This window comes from Giraffa tippelskirchi, chromosome 4 (assembly GCF_054371585.1).
Source record: "Giraffa tippelskirchi isolate mGirTip1 chromosome 4, T2T-mGirTip1v1.2.pri, whole genome shotgun sequence".
Lineage (NCBI taxonomy): Eukaryota > Metazoa > Chordata > Mammalia > Artiodactyla > Giraffidae > Giraffa > Giraffa tippelskirchi.
The window spans coordinates 165,749,023-165,769,650 of record NC_137278.1 but is presented as its reverse complement, the minus strand read 5'-3'; the positions used below and the strand labels follow the sequence as shown (position 1 = coordinate 165,769,650).

The 20,628-nt window shown below is 39.4% G+C and overlaps 1 protein-coding gene across 15 annotated transcripts in view; it reads left to right on the top strand.

The window, feature by feature from the left end:
* SLC41A2 (solute carrier family 41 member 2) overlaps nt 1-20,628 on the top strand; it is a 156,861-nt gene that overhangs the window by 66,962 nt on the left and 69,271 nt on the right. For all 15 annotated transcript variants that reach the window (XR_014083504.1, XR_014083500.1, XR_014083503.1 and 12 more), the window contains one exon: nt 17,719-17,826. Coding sequence is in view for 10 of the 15 variants with exons in the window: in XM_081595671.1 (XP_081451797.1) it covers nt 17,719-17,826 (108 nt within the window). In the remaining 5 variants the exon portion in view is untranslated. The remainder of the gene's footprint in view (nt 1-17,718; nt 17,827-20,628) is intronic.

Sequence of the window (20,628 nt, the reverse complement as noted above, 5' to 3'; positions counted from 1 at the left end):
CTATTGTAAGGGTTTCCTGGATGGCTCAGTGGATAAAGAATCCGCCTGCTAATGGAGGAGACAGAGGAGACACAGATTTGATCTCTGGGTGGGGAAGAGCCCCTGGAGGAAGAAATGGCAGCCTAGGCCAGTATTCTTGCCTGGAGAATTCCATGGACAGAGGAACCTGGTGGGCTACAGTCCATGGCGTCGCAAAGAGCTGGACATGACTAAGCGACTAATCACACAGCACAATACTGTTCTAAGTGACACAGTTCTAAAAAAATTATTTTCTACTTGTTGCAGGTATGTTCATGTATCTATAGAGGTAAAAAGTGAGTGCTATAGGAATTCTGTAGAGGTAACAAAAAGACCTGTAGGAGTATAGAATGTCTGCTTTTACATATTCAAGATTTTCCAAAGGAGTAAGCTTTTGTGCCAGTCTAAACTACCTCTTTGTACTTATGCCTTGAACATCCTTTATATTCATTTTTGGTCCCAGATTAGTAAAAGAGCACATAAAGCACCAGTTATAGTACCTGGGAGATAAACGTTGCATAAGTGGTGTAATATTAACAAGTATCATTCTTTGCATGAATGTTCCCTGTCAGGACTCGGCATGAGTTATCTCATTTGATGCCTATAAGGAAGACTCTGAGGTAGGTGATGTTATTCTTATTTTGTGAAGCTTAGAGATTTGCCTAAGGTCATGCAAGTGGTAAGTGGATGGATTAGATCCAAGTTTGTTACTCTGAAACTCATGCTTTCAACTACTATACCGTCTCCTTATTTATAGGAAGCATAGCTTATCTTGGGATCAGTTCAGTTCAGTTCATTCGCTCAGTCGTGTCCGACTCTTTGCGACCCCATGGACTGCAGCACACCAGGCTTCCCTGTCCATCACCAACTCCTGGAGCTTGCTCAAACTCATGTCCATTGAGTTGGTGCTGCCATCCAGCCATCTCATTCTCTGTCGTCCCCTTCTCCTCCTGCCTTTAATCTTGCCCAGCATCAGGGTCTTTTCCAGTGAGTCTGTTCAGATATATATATATATATATCTACCTCAGATATAAGTAGATCTGGGGCTTACATTTATGATTAAATTCATGATTACCTTCTCTCTGTCTTTCACTTCAACTTTTGTTTGTGGCCCTTGAGGTCATATCCTTTTAGTTTGTTTTACAGAAGGAAAGAGTGAGCTAGCCTTCTGTAAGTTGGCAAATTCTAGGGCAAAGCTCAGTAGTTGGCTTGTCTTTGGTCACATGCTTACCCCCAGGATCAGTGGGAGACGATTAGCTCAGTTAAATTTACATTTCTATCCCTGGAACAGAGGGGCATTCAGATCAGTAATTTTACCAGAACTACACACAGAAAAAGGAATGTAACTGCTTCTCAATAGAGAGGGAATGAATATTGTTGCAAGGAAAATGGAGATGAAAGAGTGTGAAGAGGCAAGAGCACCAGCTTTACAGCAGAGACCCCTGACACATGGGACTTTATCTGAATCAGGGGTTCTCCAGGTGTGCTCCTTGAACCAGCAGCATCTGGGAGCTTGTTAGATACACAAATTCTCAAGCTCCATTCCAGTTCCTCTGAATCAGAAACCATCAGGGTGGGGCCCAGCAATCTATATAAGCATTCCTGGTGTCTTGATGGGCTTCCCCTGTGGCTCAGCTGGTGAAGAATTCATCTGCGATGCGGGAGACCTGGGTTCAATCCCTGAGTTGGGAAGATCCCCTGGAGAAGGGAAAGGCTACTCACTCCAGTATTCTGGCCTAGAGAATCCCATGGACTATACAGTCCATGGGGTCGCAAAGAGTCATATGGGTAACAGTTTGAGAACTAATCATCTAAACTAATCCAAGTTCCTTTCTTGCTAGTAAATGGGATCAGGTAGAATAGTTAGGCCACATAGTTTTTGGTCCCATTTAAGTCGGGCCTAGACCGAAAAACCAGCCTAATGCCTTACACAGAGCAGATGTTCGGTGATTCCTTGACAATATAATGAATGAAATAAAATTAAACTCTACCTCTGTTATAAAGATCCCTGAATTTTGATAATCAAATTTAAGAGTTTTAAGTCATAGAATGTCAAATTTGGAAATCCTTAGAAATCACCGGATCCAAGCTGCTTGTCTTTTCTTCCCGTAATAAAAATGAACAGAGTTGTAAGTGATTTACCCAAGAATATACGAATATACAACTAGTAAATGACAGAGCCCTGTATGTGGATAAATCCTGTTCCCTGTATAACATACTATATATGTATCTCAGATTGTCTATAGACTTAATCTATCACGTAGGATTAGTGATAGCCACCCATCCATCTAAAAGAAATACAAGTGAACTTAGCTAGTACTGTTATAGCCACGCGTTTTGGGAAACAAACTCACTCAGAAGGACAATGCAGGTAGTGGAGTGCAGTTTATTACACCGGCGGGCCCAAGACAGAGTCTTCTCTTAGCCAAGGGCCCCGACCAGCATTTGTGAAAATCTTTTATACCCCATGTATACGTGTCTGAACCCACCACCCAACTTCTTTGTGACTTACATAAACAAAGGAAAGGTAAATACAATCACAATAACTCCATCATTCATGTGTTATGTGTTCAAACAGTCAATAATCAATAAGCCTGAGGTTACATTCCAAACAGTCAATAATCAATAAGCCTGAGGTTACAGATAAGAATTTATGACCTGTCCGGAGGGGGTCTTATCCTTCTATTGTCATTTCCACAGGCACTAAGCACAGAGTTTAGAGTCCATTAGAGAGGTGGCCAAGCATGATCAGCATAAACAGGCCTAAGATGGAGTCCAGGTCCTATGAATTCCTTCTTCAGTACCTTTGGACTTTCTAGTAGTTCCTAGGTAAATTTATACTTAGAATATTATTGGAAGCTGATGGCTACAAAACCCCAAGATCTTCTTCTATTTTATAAAGATGATATTATTGGAATGCTGAAAAATCTTCCTTTGAAATCAACCACAGTATGACTCTCAAGTATTCCTTAATTACTATGCTGCTGAGGCAGTTTGTGTATGTTTCAGAATTCAGATGGAATGAGGCACTGACCCTGGAACTCTGAGTAACACTGTTTTTCTGATGTATAAAGTAGAGAGATCAGAGAGGAAAGGGATGGTGTGTTGAAGTTTTGTGGATTAAATACCAGTGTGTCTTTAAAAGTGCAAAGAGAAGGTAAGAGGACAGTATCAGTGTTAGATTAATTTTTTGTCATCAGTTTCTCATTTCGCAAAGCGAGGGACATCACGTTTGTCCCCCCTTACAAGGTACAGCTATAGTTTTAAGAGTTTGTTAAAGATAAAATTCCTCTTTTAACATAACCGTGACCTGAGGAAGGCACTAGCACTCTGATGTAATGGTTCTGGTTTTTATTTCAAAAATAATAAATGTAATTCTATTTCTGGGAAGCTGCAGTAAATATACTTTCACTTTTCCTTCCCATTAAGTACCCCCAAACCCCAGGAACTTTATATAAAACACACATAAGAAGACTCTGAAAGGCAGAAAGAAGAAAGAGGCTGGCTAGGCCCCTTAAGGCTCAAGGAGCAAAACATTGATGAGTTCCCGAGGTTTTCTTTTGCTTCATATATCCCAGAAAGTGAAAGTGTTAGTCGCTCAAGTCACGTTTGACTTTTTGTGACCTCACGGATGATGGCCTCCAGGCTCCTCTGTCCATGGAATTCTCCAGGCAAGAATACTGAAGTGGGTAGCCATTCCGTTCTCAAGGGGAGCTTCCCAACCCAGGGATCAAACCTGGGTCATCTGCAATGCAGGCAGATGCTTTACTATCTGAGCCACCAGGGAAGCCCACATATATCCCAGATTTGAAGCTAAAGAAGCCGGCAACAGAGAAATGCTAACAAGGGCAGACAAAGCCAAACCAACATAAATCTGGTCTTTGTAGCTGAAGGGCTAGGAGAGGAACGCCCTAACAAGACAGAAAAGTTTTAGACAATAACTGCTCTCCTCTAGCCAAACACTACGAGAAAACTGTGGCCCCACCCACAGCCACCTCAGCAGAGCCCCAGTGGGGCGCCTGGAGGGCATTCTGCTAAGTAAAAGAAGCGAGACAGAGAAAGACAAATACTGCATGGTATCTCTTATCAAAGAAAGGTCAAAGTCATAAAAACTGAGAGTAGAATGTTAATCGCCAGGGCCTGAGGGGGTGAAGGAAACTGGAAGAAATTGGTAAAAGGGTGCAGACTTTCACTTATAAGCTAAGTATGTTCTGAGGATCTAATGTACAGCATGGTGACTGTAGTTGATAATACTGTATTGTATACTTGATATTTGCTAAGAGAATAGGTCTTAAGCATTCTCACTGAAAAAAGAAAAAGTAACTGTGAGGTGATGAACATATTAATTAACTTTTTGGTGGAATTCCTTTCATAATGTGCATGTATTTTAAGTCATCCTACTGTACCCTTTAATATATTACAGTACTGTTTGTCAGTTATACCTCAGTAAAGCTGGGGGCCAGGGTGCGGTGAAGGAGGCTGTAATGAGGTGCTATAGTACTTTAGCCAAGATGGTATCAGGGGAGGGCAAGTAGAGTGCTGGGAATTTCATCTTGTCAGCTGGTAATGAGAGGCCCCCAAGAGACCTGGAAGGAGAAATAAAAAAATTCACAGTTGGAGACTTCAGACACTCTTCTCTCAGTAATTGATAGAACAACTAGATAGTAGATCAGTAGGGATATAGAAGAATTTGACAACAGCTCCAATCAACAAGATCTAACTGACATTTATAGAACACCCCACCCACCCAAAACACAGCAGAATGCCATTCTGTTCAAGCTCTTACTGATCATCTTTAGAGATAGTCCATATCCTGAGCCATCACAGAAACCTCAACAAATTCAAAATATTGAAATCAGAGTATGTTCTTCGACTACAGTGTCATCAAACTTGAAAGCAGTAACTGCAGAAATCTTCAAACAGAGATGAAATAGCATACTTTCAAATAATCCGTTGGTGAAAGAGGAAATCTCAAGAAAAATAAAAAACAAAATAAAACATTGAACTGGGTGAAAATGAAAGTACAACATCAGAATTTGTGAGTCACAGGTGCAGTGGTCCAGAGATGGAAATTTATAGAACTGAATGCATAGCTCAGAATGAAAAAAATCTCAAATCAATAATCTAAGCTCCCATCTCAGACTTAGAAAAAATGAATAGAATATACCAAAAGCAAGCAGAAGAAAGGAAATAATAAATATAAAAGCAAAACTCAATGACATTGAAAACAGGAAGACAATAGAAAAAAAATCAGTGAAACAAGCATTTGATTCTTTGAAAAGATCAGTAAAACTGACAATTTGTAGCAGACTGACAATGAAAAAAAGAGAAGATGTTACCAGTATCAGAACAACATAGGGGATATCACTACCGATTCTGCAGACATCAAAAGGGTAGTAAAGAAATGCTATAAGTGACTCTGCACACATAAATTTTACAACTTAAAGTGTAAACGCAGTTACCGCATTTCACCCAAAATGAAGTGGGTATTTTGAATAGCTCTTACTCACTAAGGAATTTGAATTCATACTTTTAGAAACTCCCCAAAAAGAAATCTTCAGACACAGATAGTTTCATCCGAAAATTCTACCAAATGTTTAAAGCAGAATTAACACTAATTCTACACAAGCTTTTCTGGAAAATTGATAAGCAAGGAGCACTTACCAGTTCACTTTAAGAAGCTAGTATTACCCAGATACCAAACCAAAGACAATGCAAAACACAAACAAACAAACCCAACCCCGTCTCCCAAAACCCACAGACCAATATAGTTCTCCTAAATGTAGACAAAAAAATCCTTAACAAAACATTGGCAAATAGAATTTAGCAACATATAAAATGAATTATACACCATGGAAAATGAGATTTATTCCAGGGATGAAAGTCTTGTTCACGATTTGAAAATCACTGTAATTCACCGTATAAATGGGCTAAAGAAGAAAATCACATGACTGTATCAACTGATACAGAAAAAGCAGTTGACAAAATTCAATGTGCATTCATAATAAAAAAAAAAAAACAAACCCACAACAACAAACTTAAATAGGAATAGAGTAGAACTTCCTCAACCTTGTACTTAATGATGAAATTCTGAATGCTTTTCCCCTAAGGACAGGTTCAAAGCAAGGATGTCCACATTCATTACCTTTATTCAGCATAATGCAATAATTTAAGAAAAGGAAATAAAAGACATGCAGGTTGGAAAGGAGGAAATAAAACTTCTTATTTGCAGATGACATGATGGTCTACTTAGAAAATTCCAAAGAATCTACCAAAATCAAAACAAAAACTCTGAGAACTGATAAATGAGCTCAGTAAGGCCATGGATACCCAATATGTGCAAAAAAGAAATTGAGATTCTAGCAATGAGTACGTTGAAATTAAAAAATTAACTGTCAACTGAAAAAAATGCATAATGTGAGAGCTGTGAGTTAAGTTTTATTTGAGGCAATATGAACAGCCTGGGAGACAGCACCTTAGATAGCTTTGAGAGACTGAGGGAGAAGCAGGGGGAAAGGACAGTATATATGTCATTTTGGTAAAGGGGGTGCACATGCAATCAAGCATATATTTTTTTGTAGAAAGTTTCTGCTGGTCTCGTGAAGCTTCTGCCCATCATGAGAAACAGTCGTCACCATGAAGGATTTTAGTGTTTTTCTAGATAGGAGGAGATAGAAGAATTGGGCTCATAAAATCAGCTCCTGAGAATATCTGACTATCTGAAGACCTGTCCTGCCAGTTTTCCCAGAGCACAGAGTACCTCATTTCTGCTCTCCACACTGAAGTCCTTCAGAGGGTGTTGGAGGTCAAGGGCTGCAGCAGCATCTAATTTAATCCTTATAGATGGCAAGTACCCATGGCAAGTTCCAGTTTGTGGTTGATGACAATAACATTTACTCAAAAAATAAATACCTGGATGTAAATCTTATGAAACGTGTACAGGACTTAGATGCTGAAAGCTACAAAACACCAGTGAAAGAATCAAGGAACATCTAAATAAATGGAGAGACTTGTATTCATGGCTGAGAAGATTTGACATAGTAAAGATGTCAGTTCTCCCCAAACTGATGTAGTGTATAACAGAACTTTTAAAATCTCCATAAGATTTCTTTATAGAATAAATAATATTCTAAAATGTACACGCAAAGGGGCAGAATGTAGAATTTTCTTTTTTGAAAATAAAAATAAAGTGGAACGGATCTGTCTCCTTGATACCAAGTTTGTTAAAATGACCACAGTAATCAAGACTGTGGTATTGGTGGAGGGGTGAACATGCCTAGACTTGACACTAAGAGGATGATCCACAAAAGGAAAAATGGATAAATTGGACTTCATCAAGTAAAAATTTTGTTCTGTGAATGACTCCATTGAAGGGAGGAAAACACAAGCTACCAAGTGGAAGAAAATATTTGCAAACCACACATCTGACAAAAGACTAGAATAAAGAACTCTCAAAAACTCAACAATAAAAAGAAAAACAGCCCAGTTAGAAAATTGGCAAAAAAACATAAAGGCATTTCACTGAAGAATGTGTACGGATTGTAAATAAGCTTCAAAAGATATTCAGTATCTTTTGCCATTAGAGAATGCAAATGAAAACCACAATGAGCTATCACTATGTACCTATCAGAATGGTTATAATAAAAACCAGTGCTAGTATCAAATGCCATTGAGAATGCAGAGAAATGGTATCACTCATATATTGCTGGTGGGAATTTAATATGATACAGTCACTCTGGAAAACACTTTAACAGTTTCTTTAAAAACAAATAAAAAACCTAGACATTAACTGTCTTGTAACCTAGATATTGCATTCCTGGGCATTTATTGCCGAGAATGAGGACTTATGCTTATACAACTCCTGTATGTGAATGTTTAGAGCTGCTTTACTCATAATAGCCAAGAACTGGATACACCCCAGATGTCCTTCAATAACTGAATGGTTAAACTTTGGTAAATCCATATGCTAGAATACTACTCAGCAACAAAAAGGAATGAACTATTGACACATGCAGCAATCTAGATGAATCTCCAGAGAATTATGCTGAGCAGAAAAAGCAAATCTCAAAAGGTTACACATACTATATTCATTTATAAAAATTCTTGAGTTGATATTTTATAGACGTGAAGAGCTGATTAGTGTTTGCCAGGGACTAAGAAGGGACTGGAAGTGAAGAAAAGTGGACATGGCTATAAAAGGGCAATAGGGAATCCTTGTGGTGATAGAAATGTGCTATATCTTGACTATCAATGTCATTATCCTGGTTGTGAGATTGTCCTAGAGTTTTGAGAGATATTAACGTTGGGGTAAATTTGATACAGGGTACATGGGAATTTCTCTGTATTATTTTTTATAATTGCATGTGAATCTATAGTTATTTCAAAAAGTTTAACGAAAAACATGTATCTGGTTGAGCATATCTAAGCTGTATGAAAGAATATGTAATGGAGAAAAGAGCCTTCTGCGTGCCCTTACCCTATTCTCTTCTTTAGAATTTAGTAGTATAATTTTTTTTGTCTTCTTCAACTGAAGTTAAATGCATGAAGATACATACATACATGTTAATATGTGTATATATTTACTAAAAGACACAGGCAAAAAACACCCTATAATGCTGCCCTTCACCTTGCTCTTCTTAATTTATCTTGGAGCTTCCTTATAGATACACACAGATTTACCAGATTCTTCTCCAGCTATGCAGAGATGTATCATTGTTTTTCTACCAAGTTACCTTGGTAGAAGGTACCAAGATTTAAAGTGCCTCAGATCTGGCAAGAATATACAATGGAGAAAAGACAATCTCTTTAACAAGTGGTGCTGGGAAAACTGGTCTACCACTTGTAAAAAAATGAAACTAGAACACTTCCTAACACCATACACAAAAATAAACTCAAAATGGATTAAAGATCTAAACGTAAGACCAGAAACTATAAAACTCCTAGAGGAAAACATAGGCAAAACATTCTCTGACATAAATCACAGCAGGATCCTCCATGACCCACCTCCAAGAATATTGGAAATAAAAGCAAAAATAAACAAATAGGACCTAATTAAAATTAAAAGCTTTTGCACAACAAAGGAAACTATAAGCAAGGTGTAAAGACAGCCTTCAGAATGGGAGAAAATAATAGCAAACGAAGCAACAGACAAACAATTAATCTCAAAAATATACAAGCAACTCCTGCAGCTGAATTCCAGAAAAATAAACGACCCAATCAAAAAATGGGCCAAAGAACTAAACAGACATTTCTCCAAAGAAGACATACAGATGGCTAACAAACACATGAAAAGATGCTCAACATCACTCATTATTAGAGAAATGCAAATCAAAACCACAATGAGGTACCATTTCACACCAGTCAGAATGGCTGCTATCCAAAAGTCTACAAGCAATAAATGCTGGAGAGGGTGTGGAGAAAAGGGAACCCTCTTACACTGTTGGTGGGAATGCAAACTAGTACAGCCACTATGGAGAACAGTGTGGAGATTCCTTAAAAAACTGGAAATAGAACTGCCATATGACCCAGCAATCCCACTGCTGGGCATACACACTGAGGAAACCAGAATTGAAAGAGACGCGTGTACCCCAATGTTCATCGCAGCACTGTTTACAATAGCCAGGACATGGAAGCAACCTAGATGTCCATCAGCAGATGAATGGATAAGGAAGCTGTGGTACATATACACAATGGAATATTACTCAGCCATTAAAAAAAATACATTTGAATCGGTTCTATTGAGATGGATGAAACTGGAGCCCATTATACAGAGTGAAGTAAGCCAGAAAGAAAAACACCAATACAGTATTCTAATGCATATATATGGAATTTGAAAGATGGTAACGATAACCCTATATGCGAGACAGAATAAGAGACACAGATGCATAGAACAGTCTTATGGACTCTGAGGGAGAAGGTGAGGGTGGGACGTTCTGGGACAATAGCATGGAAACATGTATATTATCATATGTGAAACAGAACACCATTCCATGTTCGATGCATGAGACAAGTGCTCAGGGCTGGGGCAATGGAATGACCCAGAGGGATGGGATGGGGAGGGAGGTGGGAGGGGGGTTCAGGATGGGGAACACATGTAAACCCATGGCTGATTCATGTCAGTGTATGGCAAAAACTACTACAATATTGTAAAGTAATTAGCCCCCAACTAAAATAAATAAATTAATTAAAAAAAAAATCACACACACACACACAAAAGTGCCTCAGATCTTTTGTGATTATGAACAATGATGAAGTTGACTCATTATATGTATGTGTTTGAACTCATGTTCAAGCTTATTTGTAAGGTAACTTTCCTTGAAGTACAGTTTTTAGTTGGCAGTTATGTGCATTTTACATTTGATACATATTGCTGAATTCCCCCCAAAAGTTAAACCTTTACATTTATGTTCTCACCAAATATATAATAGAATGCCTATTTCCTTATATTAATACTCTTACCAACAGAGTATTATCCAAGTTGTTAAAAATTTAAATTTTTTTTTTAAACTTTTTATTTTGTATTGGAATATAGCTGATTAACAGTGTTGTAATAGTTTCAGGTGGACAGCTGAGGGACTTAGCCATACATATACATGTATCCATTCTCTCCCAGACTCCCCTGTTATCCAGGCTGCCACATAGCATTGAGTAGAGTTTCATGTGCTATACAGTAGGTCCTTGTTGGTTATCCATTTTAAATACAGCAGTGCGTACATGTCGATTCCAAACTCCCAAACTTTATCCAACTTTTTGACCGGTACCAGTCTCATAGAAGAAAGTTGATCATCTTTTAATTTGCATTTTATAATTATGAATGAGGTTGGTCATTGAGTCGTATGTTTAAAAGTGAATGGGTTTAACTTTTAAAAACTAAGTAAAATGAGAAACAATTCTTCTCTGTTATATGTTTTTAAATTACATAAGCATCTTTTACCAATCAGATATTTTTTAACTTTTTCTATTTATTTTTAAGACTCTATTTATGTATTCCTCAGCTTATGTTATTCTTTTTTTTCTGAAGTTTCATGTTTGTTTGTCCTTTTGGGCACTAATGGAGTTTTAGGTTTCAAATGTAGTACATTTGTAAGCAATCCGACATTACTTTTGAGGAGTGGGTTCTTGCCCAAGATTCTGGTTATTGACAGGTGTCCAAAATTAGGTAAGATTAGAAATTGATTGGGAGAAGGCAATGGCACCCCACTCCAGTACTCTTGTCTGGAAAATCCCATGGACGGAGGAGCCTGGTAGGCTGCAGTCCATGGGGTCGCTAAGAGTCAGACACGACTGAGCGACTTCACTTCCACTTTTCACTTTCAAGCATTGGAGAAGGAAATGGCAACCCACTCCAGTGTTCTTGCCTGGAGAATCCCAGGGATGGTGGAGCCTGATGGGCTGCCGTCTATGGGGTCGCACAGAGTCGGACACGACTGAAGCGACTTAGCAGCAGCAGCAGCAGCAGAAATCGATTTCCTGTAGGACAGATTTTTGTGGAAGCTTAGCACTGCATAATAATCTGCCTTGGAGAACATGTCTGTATCATGGCAAAATTTGTAAGTAGGTGAAATTTACTGGGGGTGTTCCAGGAAGGGGGACCCCTTCCAGGGCCCGAAACTGGGCTCTTGTCTGACACTCAGAAACAAATTGTCCAAGGAGACATATGTGCTGACAAAGCAAGAGATTTTATTGGGAAAGGGCACCTGGGTGGAGAGTAGTAGGGTAAGGGAACCCAGGAGAACAGCTCTGTTACATGGCTTGCAGTCTCCAGTTTTATGGTGATGGGATTAGTTTCCAGGTTGTCTTTAGCCAATCATCTGACTCAGAGTCCTTCCTGGTGGTGCACGCCTTGTTCAGCCAAGATAGATGCCAGAGAGAAGGATTCTGGGAGGTGGTCGGACATGTGGTGTCTCCTTTTGACCTTTCCTGAACTCTTCCGGTTGGTGGTGGCTTATTCTGTGTTCCTTACCAGGACCTCCTGTCGTAAAACAACTCATGCAAATAGTTACTATGATGCCTGGCCAGGGTGGGCGGTTTCAGTCTGTGTGCTTCCCCTAACAGGGGCACTAGCTGTATCAGCATTCCCTTTCTGGATTTTTTTTTTTTTCCATTACTTCCTCCTTACAAGAAGATTAACTGATAATATGTTTTGGTGTTAGAACTAATAAACTTTCAATATTGTTATTTATTACAATGTACAGAAATGGTCCTGAACACAATTGTATGAGGTAGGTACAATTATGACCCGATTTTAGGTGAATAAAGTAAAGCATAGTTTTACCTAGCATACTCAAGGCATACAGTAAAAATAGTGAAAGGTTGTTGCTGAGCCACTAAAGACACCAGGATTCTTGGCCTCCAGAGAAGAATTCAATCTGGGGCCAGTGACGAGGCTTGATCGCTCAGAGCTTTTGTGTAATAAAGTTTTATTAAAGTATAAAAGAGATAGAGAAAGCTTCTGACATAGTCATCAGAAGAGAGCAGAAAGAGTGCCCCCCTGATAGTCTTTAGCTGGATGTTATATAGCTACTAGCAGTCTGCTAAGTAGAGGAAAGGAAATGTCTCAAAACTGGCACCAGGCCCCTCAGCCACAGCATGCATTTTGAGATAAAATTGGCACAAAGTGAGTTGTCCCTGGCCATAAAATGATTGACATGACAAGAAAGGCAGGTTTCCAAGCAAATACAGTCTCATTAACATAGCTTAAGAGAACATTTGCTTGAGTAAAATGTACTGGTTTGTCAAGTCAGTTCTGAGTCTTAGGCAGAACCGACTTGAAGAAGGAGTCTAGGGTAAATATATAGTTCATTAACATAGCTTAAGACAAACATTTCCATAAGAAAAACGGCATTGGTTAACTTAAGGTTTGAGACAAGTTAAGATCAGGTGGGCAATGTCAAAGAATGCTCAAACAACTGCACAGTTGCACTCATCTCACACGCTAGTAAAGTACTGCTCAAAATTCTCCAAGCCAGGCTTCAACAGTATGTGAACCGGGAACTTCCAGATGTTCAAGCTGGATTTAGAAAAGGCAAAGGAACCAGAGATCAAATTGCCATCATCTGTTGGATCATCGAAAAAGCGAGCGAGTTCCAGAAAAACAGCTATTTCTGCTTTATTGACTACGCCAAAGCCTTTGACTGTGTGGATCACAACAAACTGTGGAAAATTCATGCAGAAATGGGAATACCAGACCACCTGACCTGCCTCTTGAGAAATCTGTATACAGGTCAGGAAGCAACAGTCAGAACTGGACGTGGAACAACGGACTGCTTCCAAACTGGGATAGGAGTACGTCAAGGCTGTATATTGTCACCCTGCTTATTTAACTTCTGTGCAGAGCTGCTGCTGCTGCTAAGTTGCTTCAGTCGTGTCTGACTCTGTGCGACCCCATAGATGGCAGCCCACCAGGCTCCCTCGTCCCTGGGATTCTCCAGGCAAGAACACTGGAGTGGGTTGCCATTTCCTTCTCCAATGCATCATGCAAAATGCTGGGCTGGATGAAGCACAGGCTGGAATCAAGATTGCCAGGAGAAATATCAATAACTTCAGATATGCAAATGACACCACCCTTATGCAGTAAGTGAAGAAGAACAACTAAAGAGCCTCTTTATGAAAGTGAAAGAGAGTGGAAAAGCTGGCTTCAAACTCAACATTCAAAAAATGAAGATCATGGCATCTGGTCCCATCACTTCACGGCAAATAGATGGGGAAACGGTGGAAACAGTGACAGACTTTATTTTCTTGGGCTCCAAAATCACTGCAGATGGTGACTGCAGCCATGAAATTAAAAGATGCTTACTCCTTGGAGGAAAAGTTATGACCAACCTAGACAGTTTATTAAAAAGCAGAGGTATTACTTTGCCAACAAAGGTCCATCTAGTCAAACCTATGGTTTTTCCAGTAGTCATGTATGGATGTGAGAGTTGGACTAAAAAGAAAGCTGAGCCCCAAAGAATTGATGCTTTTGAACTGTGGTGTTGGAGAAGCCTCTTGAGAGTCCCTTGGACTGCAAGGAGATCCAACCAGTCCATCCTAAAGGAAATCAGTCCTGAATATTCACTGGAAGGACTGATGTTGAAGCTGAAACTCCAGTACTTTGGCCACCTTATGCGAAGAACTGACTCATTGGAAAAGACCCTGATGCTGGGAAAGATTGAAGGCAGGAGGAGAAGGGGACGACAGAAGATGAGATTGTTGGATGGCATCACCGACTCAATGGAGATGAGTTTGAGTAAACTCCGGGAGTTGATGATGGACAGGGAGGCCTGGTGTGCTGCAGATGGGGTTGCAAAGAGTCAGACACGACTGAGCGACTGAAATCACTAACTAAGTTCAGGTGGAACCAGGTATTGTCATGGCAACACAGAATTTTAAAAGAAACCTCTTTTTAAATTTGTACAGAGAAGGGGAAAAAATATGACACTAGTGGTTTGTTTCCTCTCGCCGCTAAAGAGAGAGAGAAAGAATGTCTGACACTTGCAGCCTATTTCCTCTGGTAGGAGACCCCTGGCCTTCCTGCCTATTACCCTCTCATTAGTATCAGAATTTCAACTCAGATAATCTGATTCCAGAATCCCTCCCTTTGACTACTGTACCATACAGTTTCTCACTGTTCTCGCATTTCCCAAACTATGTGGCTGGACCGTAGAGGCGCTGTGGTATATATTAAATTTTTGAGGGAAACACAGTGACATCTCTTGGACATCTCTGCAGACCACTGGCTCAAGGTGGTTCAGCATTCAGCATTAGATCATACTGCATTTCTCTTGATGACATACCTCTGCAAAGCTAGATTTTCAACAGTGCTGGGAAAAAAAGCAAGTGTCACACAAAGGTCAATATAGAACAAGAAATGAAAGCAGTAGTTTCCGGTTACAAGGTTTGAGAAATTATGCAGTGCCCAACAGATGCACACATCCCATTAGGAATTAATGTGGTTCGAGGACATAAAAATACAATATTTTCCTTCCAATGTTTGTGTTATTTCTTTAGAAGGCTATAAAATTGTTAGGGAATAAATACCTATTAAATACCTAGCTGCTTGGCCGGACTGTTAGGTATTTCCTTTGACCTAAGGAAGCCATGAAAACATTTCTGAGATGCTACGGGTGCTGTGAGCTGAGAAAGTTTGAGAACTTCAATAAGCACACGTATGCAGGTTATAGAGAGAAGAACACAGAATTTATTGGGCATGAGATAGGAAAGCAGTATGTGATAGTTCTTATTGTTATATCAGTGCAAAGGTGTAAGTGTTTTCATAGGAATTCTCACAGGAGCCTTTGATTTTAATTAAACTTGGAAAGGATGTTAGTAACCCAATGGAACGCATCCCAGCAGATCCACAGTGGGATTGCACGTGACTGATAGATAAATTTAAAATCATCGTATAGGTAGGTGTCTTAAAATTATGACCTAGGTAAAACATATTCCTGAATTATGTCTAATCTGATAAAAATGCTATCTCATAAGTTTGTTGTGAAAATTAAATGATGAAGGCTAGAACAGTGACTGGCACATAACAAGCAATCAGTGAATGTTGACTGCTGTTAGTATTTTTTATTATTATTGTCTGTTGTTATTCGTCATCATCATCACCATCATCTCGGAAGGATGCATATCCCACTAGGACGGCAGAATTCTTACCCAACATAAAACACAGGCTAAATTGTTTGGTAGTTTCTTCGATAGGTTAAGGAATCTGAGAGGTTACTGGACCCCCAGTGCCTCTTTTAGCTCCATCCTTAATTGACTTCTTTTAGCTCCATCCTTAATTGACTTCTTTTAGCTCCATCCTTAATTGAATCCCTGGATGGATTCACTTGTGAATCCTTCGAACCAGGTTTTTACCAGAGACTGGTCTGACAAATATTTCCTGAACTCTCTTTAGTCCCTAGTTCTACATCTATTTGGAACAGCCTCTAGGGAAACTTTGGAGACAAATTAAAATTTCCTTTCACTTATCTGATAGATTTAAGTCTTTTCTCAGCTGTATTGGTGTTAGTGACAGGACTGTATTCTTGATATGTTTTGGCATAAATTAAGATGCTTAAAGTCTCATACTGGGACAATCACCTCTTAATAGCACTTGTGAAGTAGCATTTTGTGTTAGTCATTTGTATGGCATTTCCAGTTTATAAAGTGCTCTAATATCTGTTGTTTTCATTATTATGGTATTTCTCCATAGGCTCGACAGGACAGATAGTATCTTCATTTCATGGTTGAAGAAGTTGAAATTAGAAAAGTACATAACTCATCAAAGATTACACAGCCAGTTTGTGACAGATCCATGCCTTGATAACAGATTTGCTGATTTCCAGTTTTGTGCTCTTTATGATCCTCTGCTCTGCAGCCTCTTGCCTCACATCCTAAAATGGGGAGCAGAACATGGGACAACTCAGAACTCCTGGGGTCAATTTTAGTTCCCGTCTTGGTCTTGGGAAAATCACTTTATCTGAATCTCATTTGTGAAACTAGCTAATAATATTACTGTAATTTTTCTGTAGGTTGGTTATAATCAGTGTTGGAACCAAGATTCAAATACAGTTTATCTGGTTCTTGAATCTGTGCTCCTAATCTCTAGTTACAGTGACTTGGCATCATTAAGAGATAAAGTAGACTTTAAGAGAAACAGAGTTGGACTTAACTTGCTGGTCCAATGGTTAAGAATCTGCTTTACAGGAATGAAGAATTTGATCCCTGATCCAGGAACTAACATCCCACATGATGCTGGGCAGTTAAGCTCACATACCACAGCTAGAAAAAGTCTTGTGTGCCGCAATGAAGACCCAGGGCAGCCAAAAAAAAAAAAGGTTGTGTAGCAACCTAGATATACTACGAGATATAATGACTTTATCAGCTATTACTCCCAACTCTAACTGAGTCTTCTAAAGTAACTCAAGGCTTCAGAACTCTGGAGAATTGTTGTTGTTCAGTAGCTAAGTTGTGTCCAACTCTTTGCGACCCCATGGACTGCAGCACACCAAGCTTCCCTGTCCTTCCCCATCTCCTGGAGTTTGCTCAAACTCATGTCCTGAGTCGATGATGCCATCCAGCCATCTCGTCCTCTGTTGCCCTCTTCTTTTCCTGCACTCAATCTTTCCCAGCATCAGGGTCTTTTCCAATGAGTCTGCTCTTTGCATCAGGTGGCCAAAGTATTGGAGCTTCAGCTTTAGCATCAGTCCTTCCAGTGAATATTCAGGATTGACTTCTCTTAGGATTGACTGGCTTGATCTCCTTGCTGTCCAATGGACTCTCAAGAGTCTTCTCTAGTACCACAGTTTGAAAGCATCAGTTCTTTGGCACTCAGCCTTCTTTATGATCCAACTCTCACATCCATACATAACTACTGGAAAAACCATAGTTTTGACTATATAGGTCTTTGTCATCAAAGTAATATCTGCTTTTTAATATGCCATCCATGTTTTTCATAGCTTTTCTTCCAAGGAGCAAGCGTCTTTTCATTTCATGGCTGCAGTCACCATTCGTAGTGATTTTGGAGCCCGAGAAAGCAAAATCTGTCACTGTTTCCACTTTTCCCCCATCTATGGGAATGGGTTAAACTGAATGACCAATGATTAAATGACCTATGCAGTTACTTAAAATGTAGATGCAACATTGGGGAAAAAAAGCTGAAATTTTTGGAAATCTTTATTCTAAAATGTTTTTAAAGAGTGTTGAAAATTCTTTTTTTTTTTTTCCTTACAGCACTGGGAAGTGTTCAAAAAAGTAACAGAAGTTTTCATTTTAGTTCCTGCGCTTCTTGGTCTCAAAGGGAACTTGGAAATGACATTGGCATCCAGATTATCCACTGCAGTAAGTTTATTCCTGCCTCTAAGTATGTATATTTTCTACACATGTGCACACACACATGGATATATATGTGTGTGTGTGTGTATGTGGGTGTGTCTCTTTGTGTGTATATATATCACATGTGCTGTTCTTCTCTGTTAAGGAGAACTTTTATGAGGAAAAAAATTTTCTCCTCTGTCTACTGATAAGTTTCTGAACCTCAGGGATATGCTAAGTAGTTATACCTGTTATCATGTCCTGAAAGTTCCCTGGGCTGTCTGATCTGGGAATTACAGGTCCTCCTTTACCCTGAGAAGAAGTAGCATTCTTGCCTCCTTTCATTTCAGGGTATTCGGGCAATCATCATCAGTGCTTAAGACATGGGCAAGTCAGACACAGATTCTTTATGGTTCGATGGTTGGTTGATTGGCTTTTAGACTTTCTGTGATTGTAAAAGTAATACATGCTTATTGTAAAAACTGAAGGAAAGGCAAATATATAAAGAAGAAAATGTAAAACTACCCCCAATTCTTTACCTAGACATAATCTCTATTACCATTTTGTTATAGATCCTTCTATACTTGGATAACTGTACTTACGCGTAGGTCTAGCATAATGTGATATATATATACACTCTATATTCTTAAAAAAAAGAACTGAAATCGTATATATTCTCATTTATAATCTATGATATCCATTTGAAGAGACATCATGATCATCTTTCCATATCAAGAAATGTGGACCTATGCCACTGTTTTTATTGGCTGTGTGTTTTTCTGTTGTATAGCTCTACTGTGATTTAATCTATTATTGAATATGTAGGTTCTTTTTACTGCTTTGCTGTTATGAATATTCTTGTATATACAGTTTTATACTCTAATTTCTTTTGGGCAAATTGTAAGATGAAATTATTGTTCAGGGGATAAAAAAAGCATACTTTTACGGCTTTAGCCACATACTGGAAAACAGTCATCCAGAAACATTAAACACTTTTAAAAATACTGCCACTAGCAGGGTTCTGAGGTTTTTTTAGTAGACGAAAAGGATTTTGTTTTCTCACTATGATATTCTTTGGTGGTTCCACCATCGTGGAACCAAATTATGATTAAATCCATGTAGCTAGTGAGGCTCACTTCAATGAACCATCAGCCCATTGGATGTTATTGTTGTTATTGTTCAGTTGCTAAGTCATGTCTAACTCTTTGTGACCCCGTAGACTGTAGCACCCCAGGCTCCTCTGTCCTCCCCGTATCATGGAGTTTGCTAAAATACATGTCCATTGAGTCGGTGATGCTGTCTAACCATCTCATCCTCTGCCACCCTCTTCTCCTTTGCCTTCAGTCCTTCCCCAGCATCAAGGTCTTTTCCAGTGAATCAGCTCTTTGCATCAGATAGCCAGAGTATTGGAGCTTCAGCTTCAGCATAAGTCCTTCCAACGAATATTCAGGGTTGATTTCCTTCAGGATTGACTGGTTTGATCTCCATGCTGTCCAAGGGACTCTCAAGAGTCTTTCCCAGTACCACATTGAATGCTAGCCCCAGATTAACAAAGCTGTCATTACTGATTGCAGTGCTGTTAGTATATGAGGTTTATTTTTTCCTTTAAAGAAGATGCGACCTATGAATCTGTCTGTGAACTAGGAAAAAACATTTGTGTATCTAAAGGTAATGAAGATGTAGAAGCTGAACAGCTGTGTTTTGCTAGGAGCCCCCTTTTCCTCCTTCTCCCCTCTCTTCATTTTTCTCCAGGCAGCTGTGAGGTCCCTAAGTTTTCTTGAGTGAAACAGATGCTTGGAAAGGAAATACATTAAATAATGTTTTATTAACACTATTATTTGCTTTTTCAAGAACTGCTACATATACCCTATGGAAACTTCTAAGCCGTTTGCTTATATATAAAAGGTCATATAGCCATACTCCGTCCAGGCAATAATGAAGTATTGGGGATTAGTGAGTTCTCATAATGTGCCGGGCTTCCCAGGTGGCACTAGGGTAAAGAACCCACCTGACAATGCAGGAGACAGGAGATGGAGTTCAATCCCGGGGTCAGGAAGATCCCCTGGAGAAGGGAGTGGCAACCCAGTCCAGTATTCTTGCCTGGAGAATCCCATGGACTGAGGAGCCTGGCAGGCTTACAGTTCATAGAGTTGGAAAGAGTCGGCATGACTAAAGGGACTTAACACATATGCATAATGTGCCAGCACTGTGCTAACTGCTTTAGGATGTCTTATAACAAACCCTATGAGATAAACACTATTCCTGTTTTACAGAGGAGGAACTGAGGCTTTGAACAGTTGAGTAACTTTCCCGAAGACACAGAGGTAGTATGCGGTGAAATAAGTCATATTCCAGAACTTTTCCTTTTACTTGTATAGGATAACTGTGTCTGAGTTTATAAAACCAATAAATAAACACAATAGCAAAACCCTAATAATCTCCTTTTCCAGTGGACCACGTTCTGTCAGACTTCTCCACCATGACACGTCCGTCTTCGGTGGCCCCACATGGCATGGCTTAGTTTCATAACTCAATAAAACAAACAGACAAGGCTGTGGTCCATGTGATCAGATTGGCTTGTTGTCTGTGATTGTGGTTTCAGTCTGTCTCCCCTCTGATACCCTCTATCAGTGCCTACCATCTTACTTGGGTTTCTCTTACTTTGGATGTGAGGTATCTCTTCACGGCTGCTCCAGCAAAGCTCAGCCGCTGCTCCTTACCTTGGACATGGGGTAGCTCCTCTCGGCCAGAAAAACATCTATTTCTGCTTTATTGACTATGCCAAAGCCTTTGACTGTGTGGATCACGATAAACTGTGGAAAATTCTGA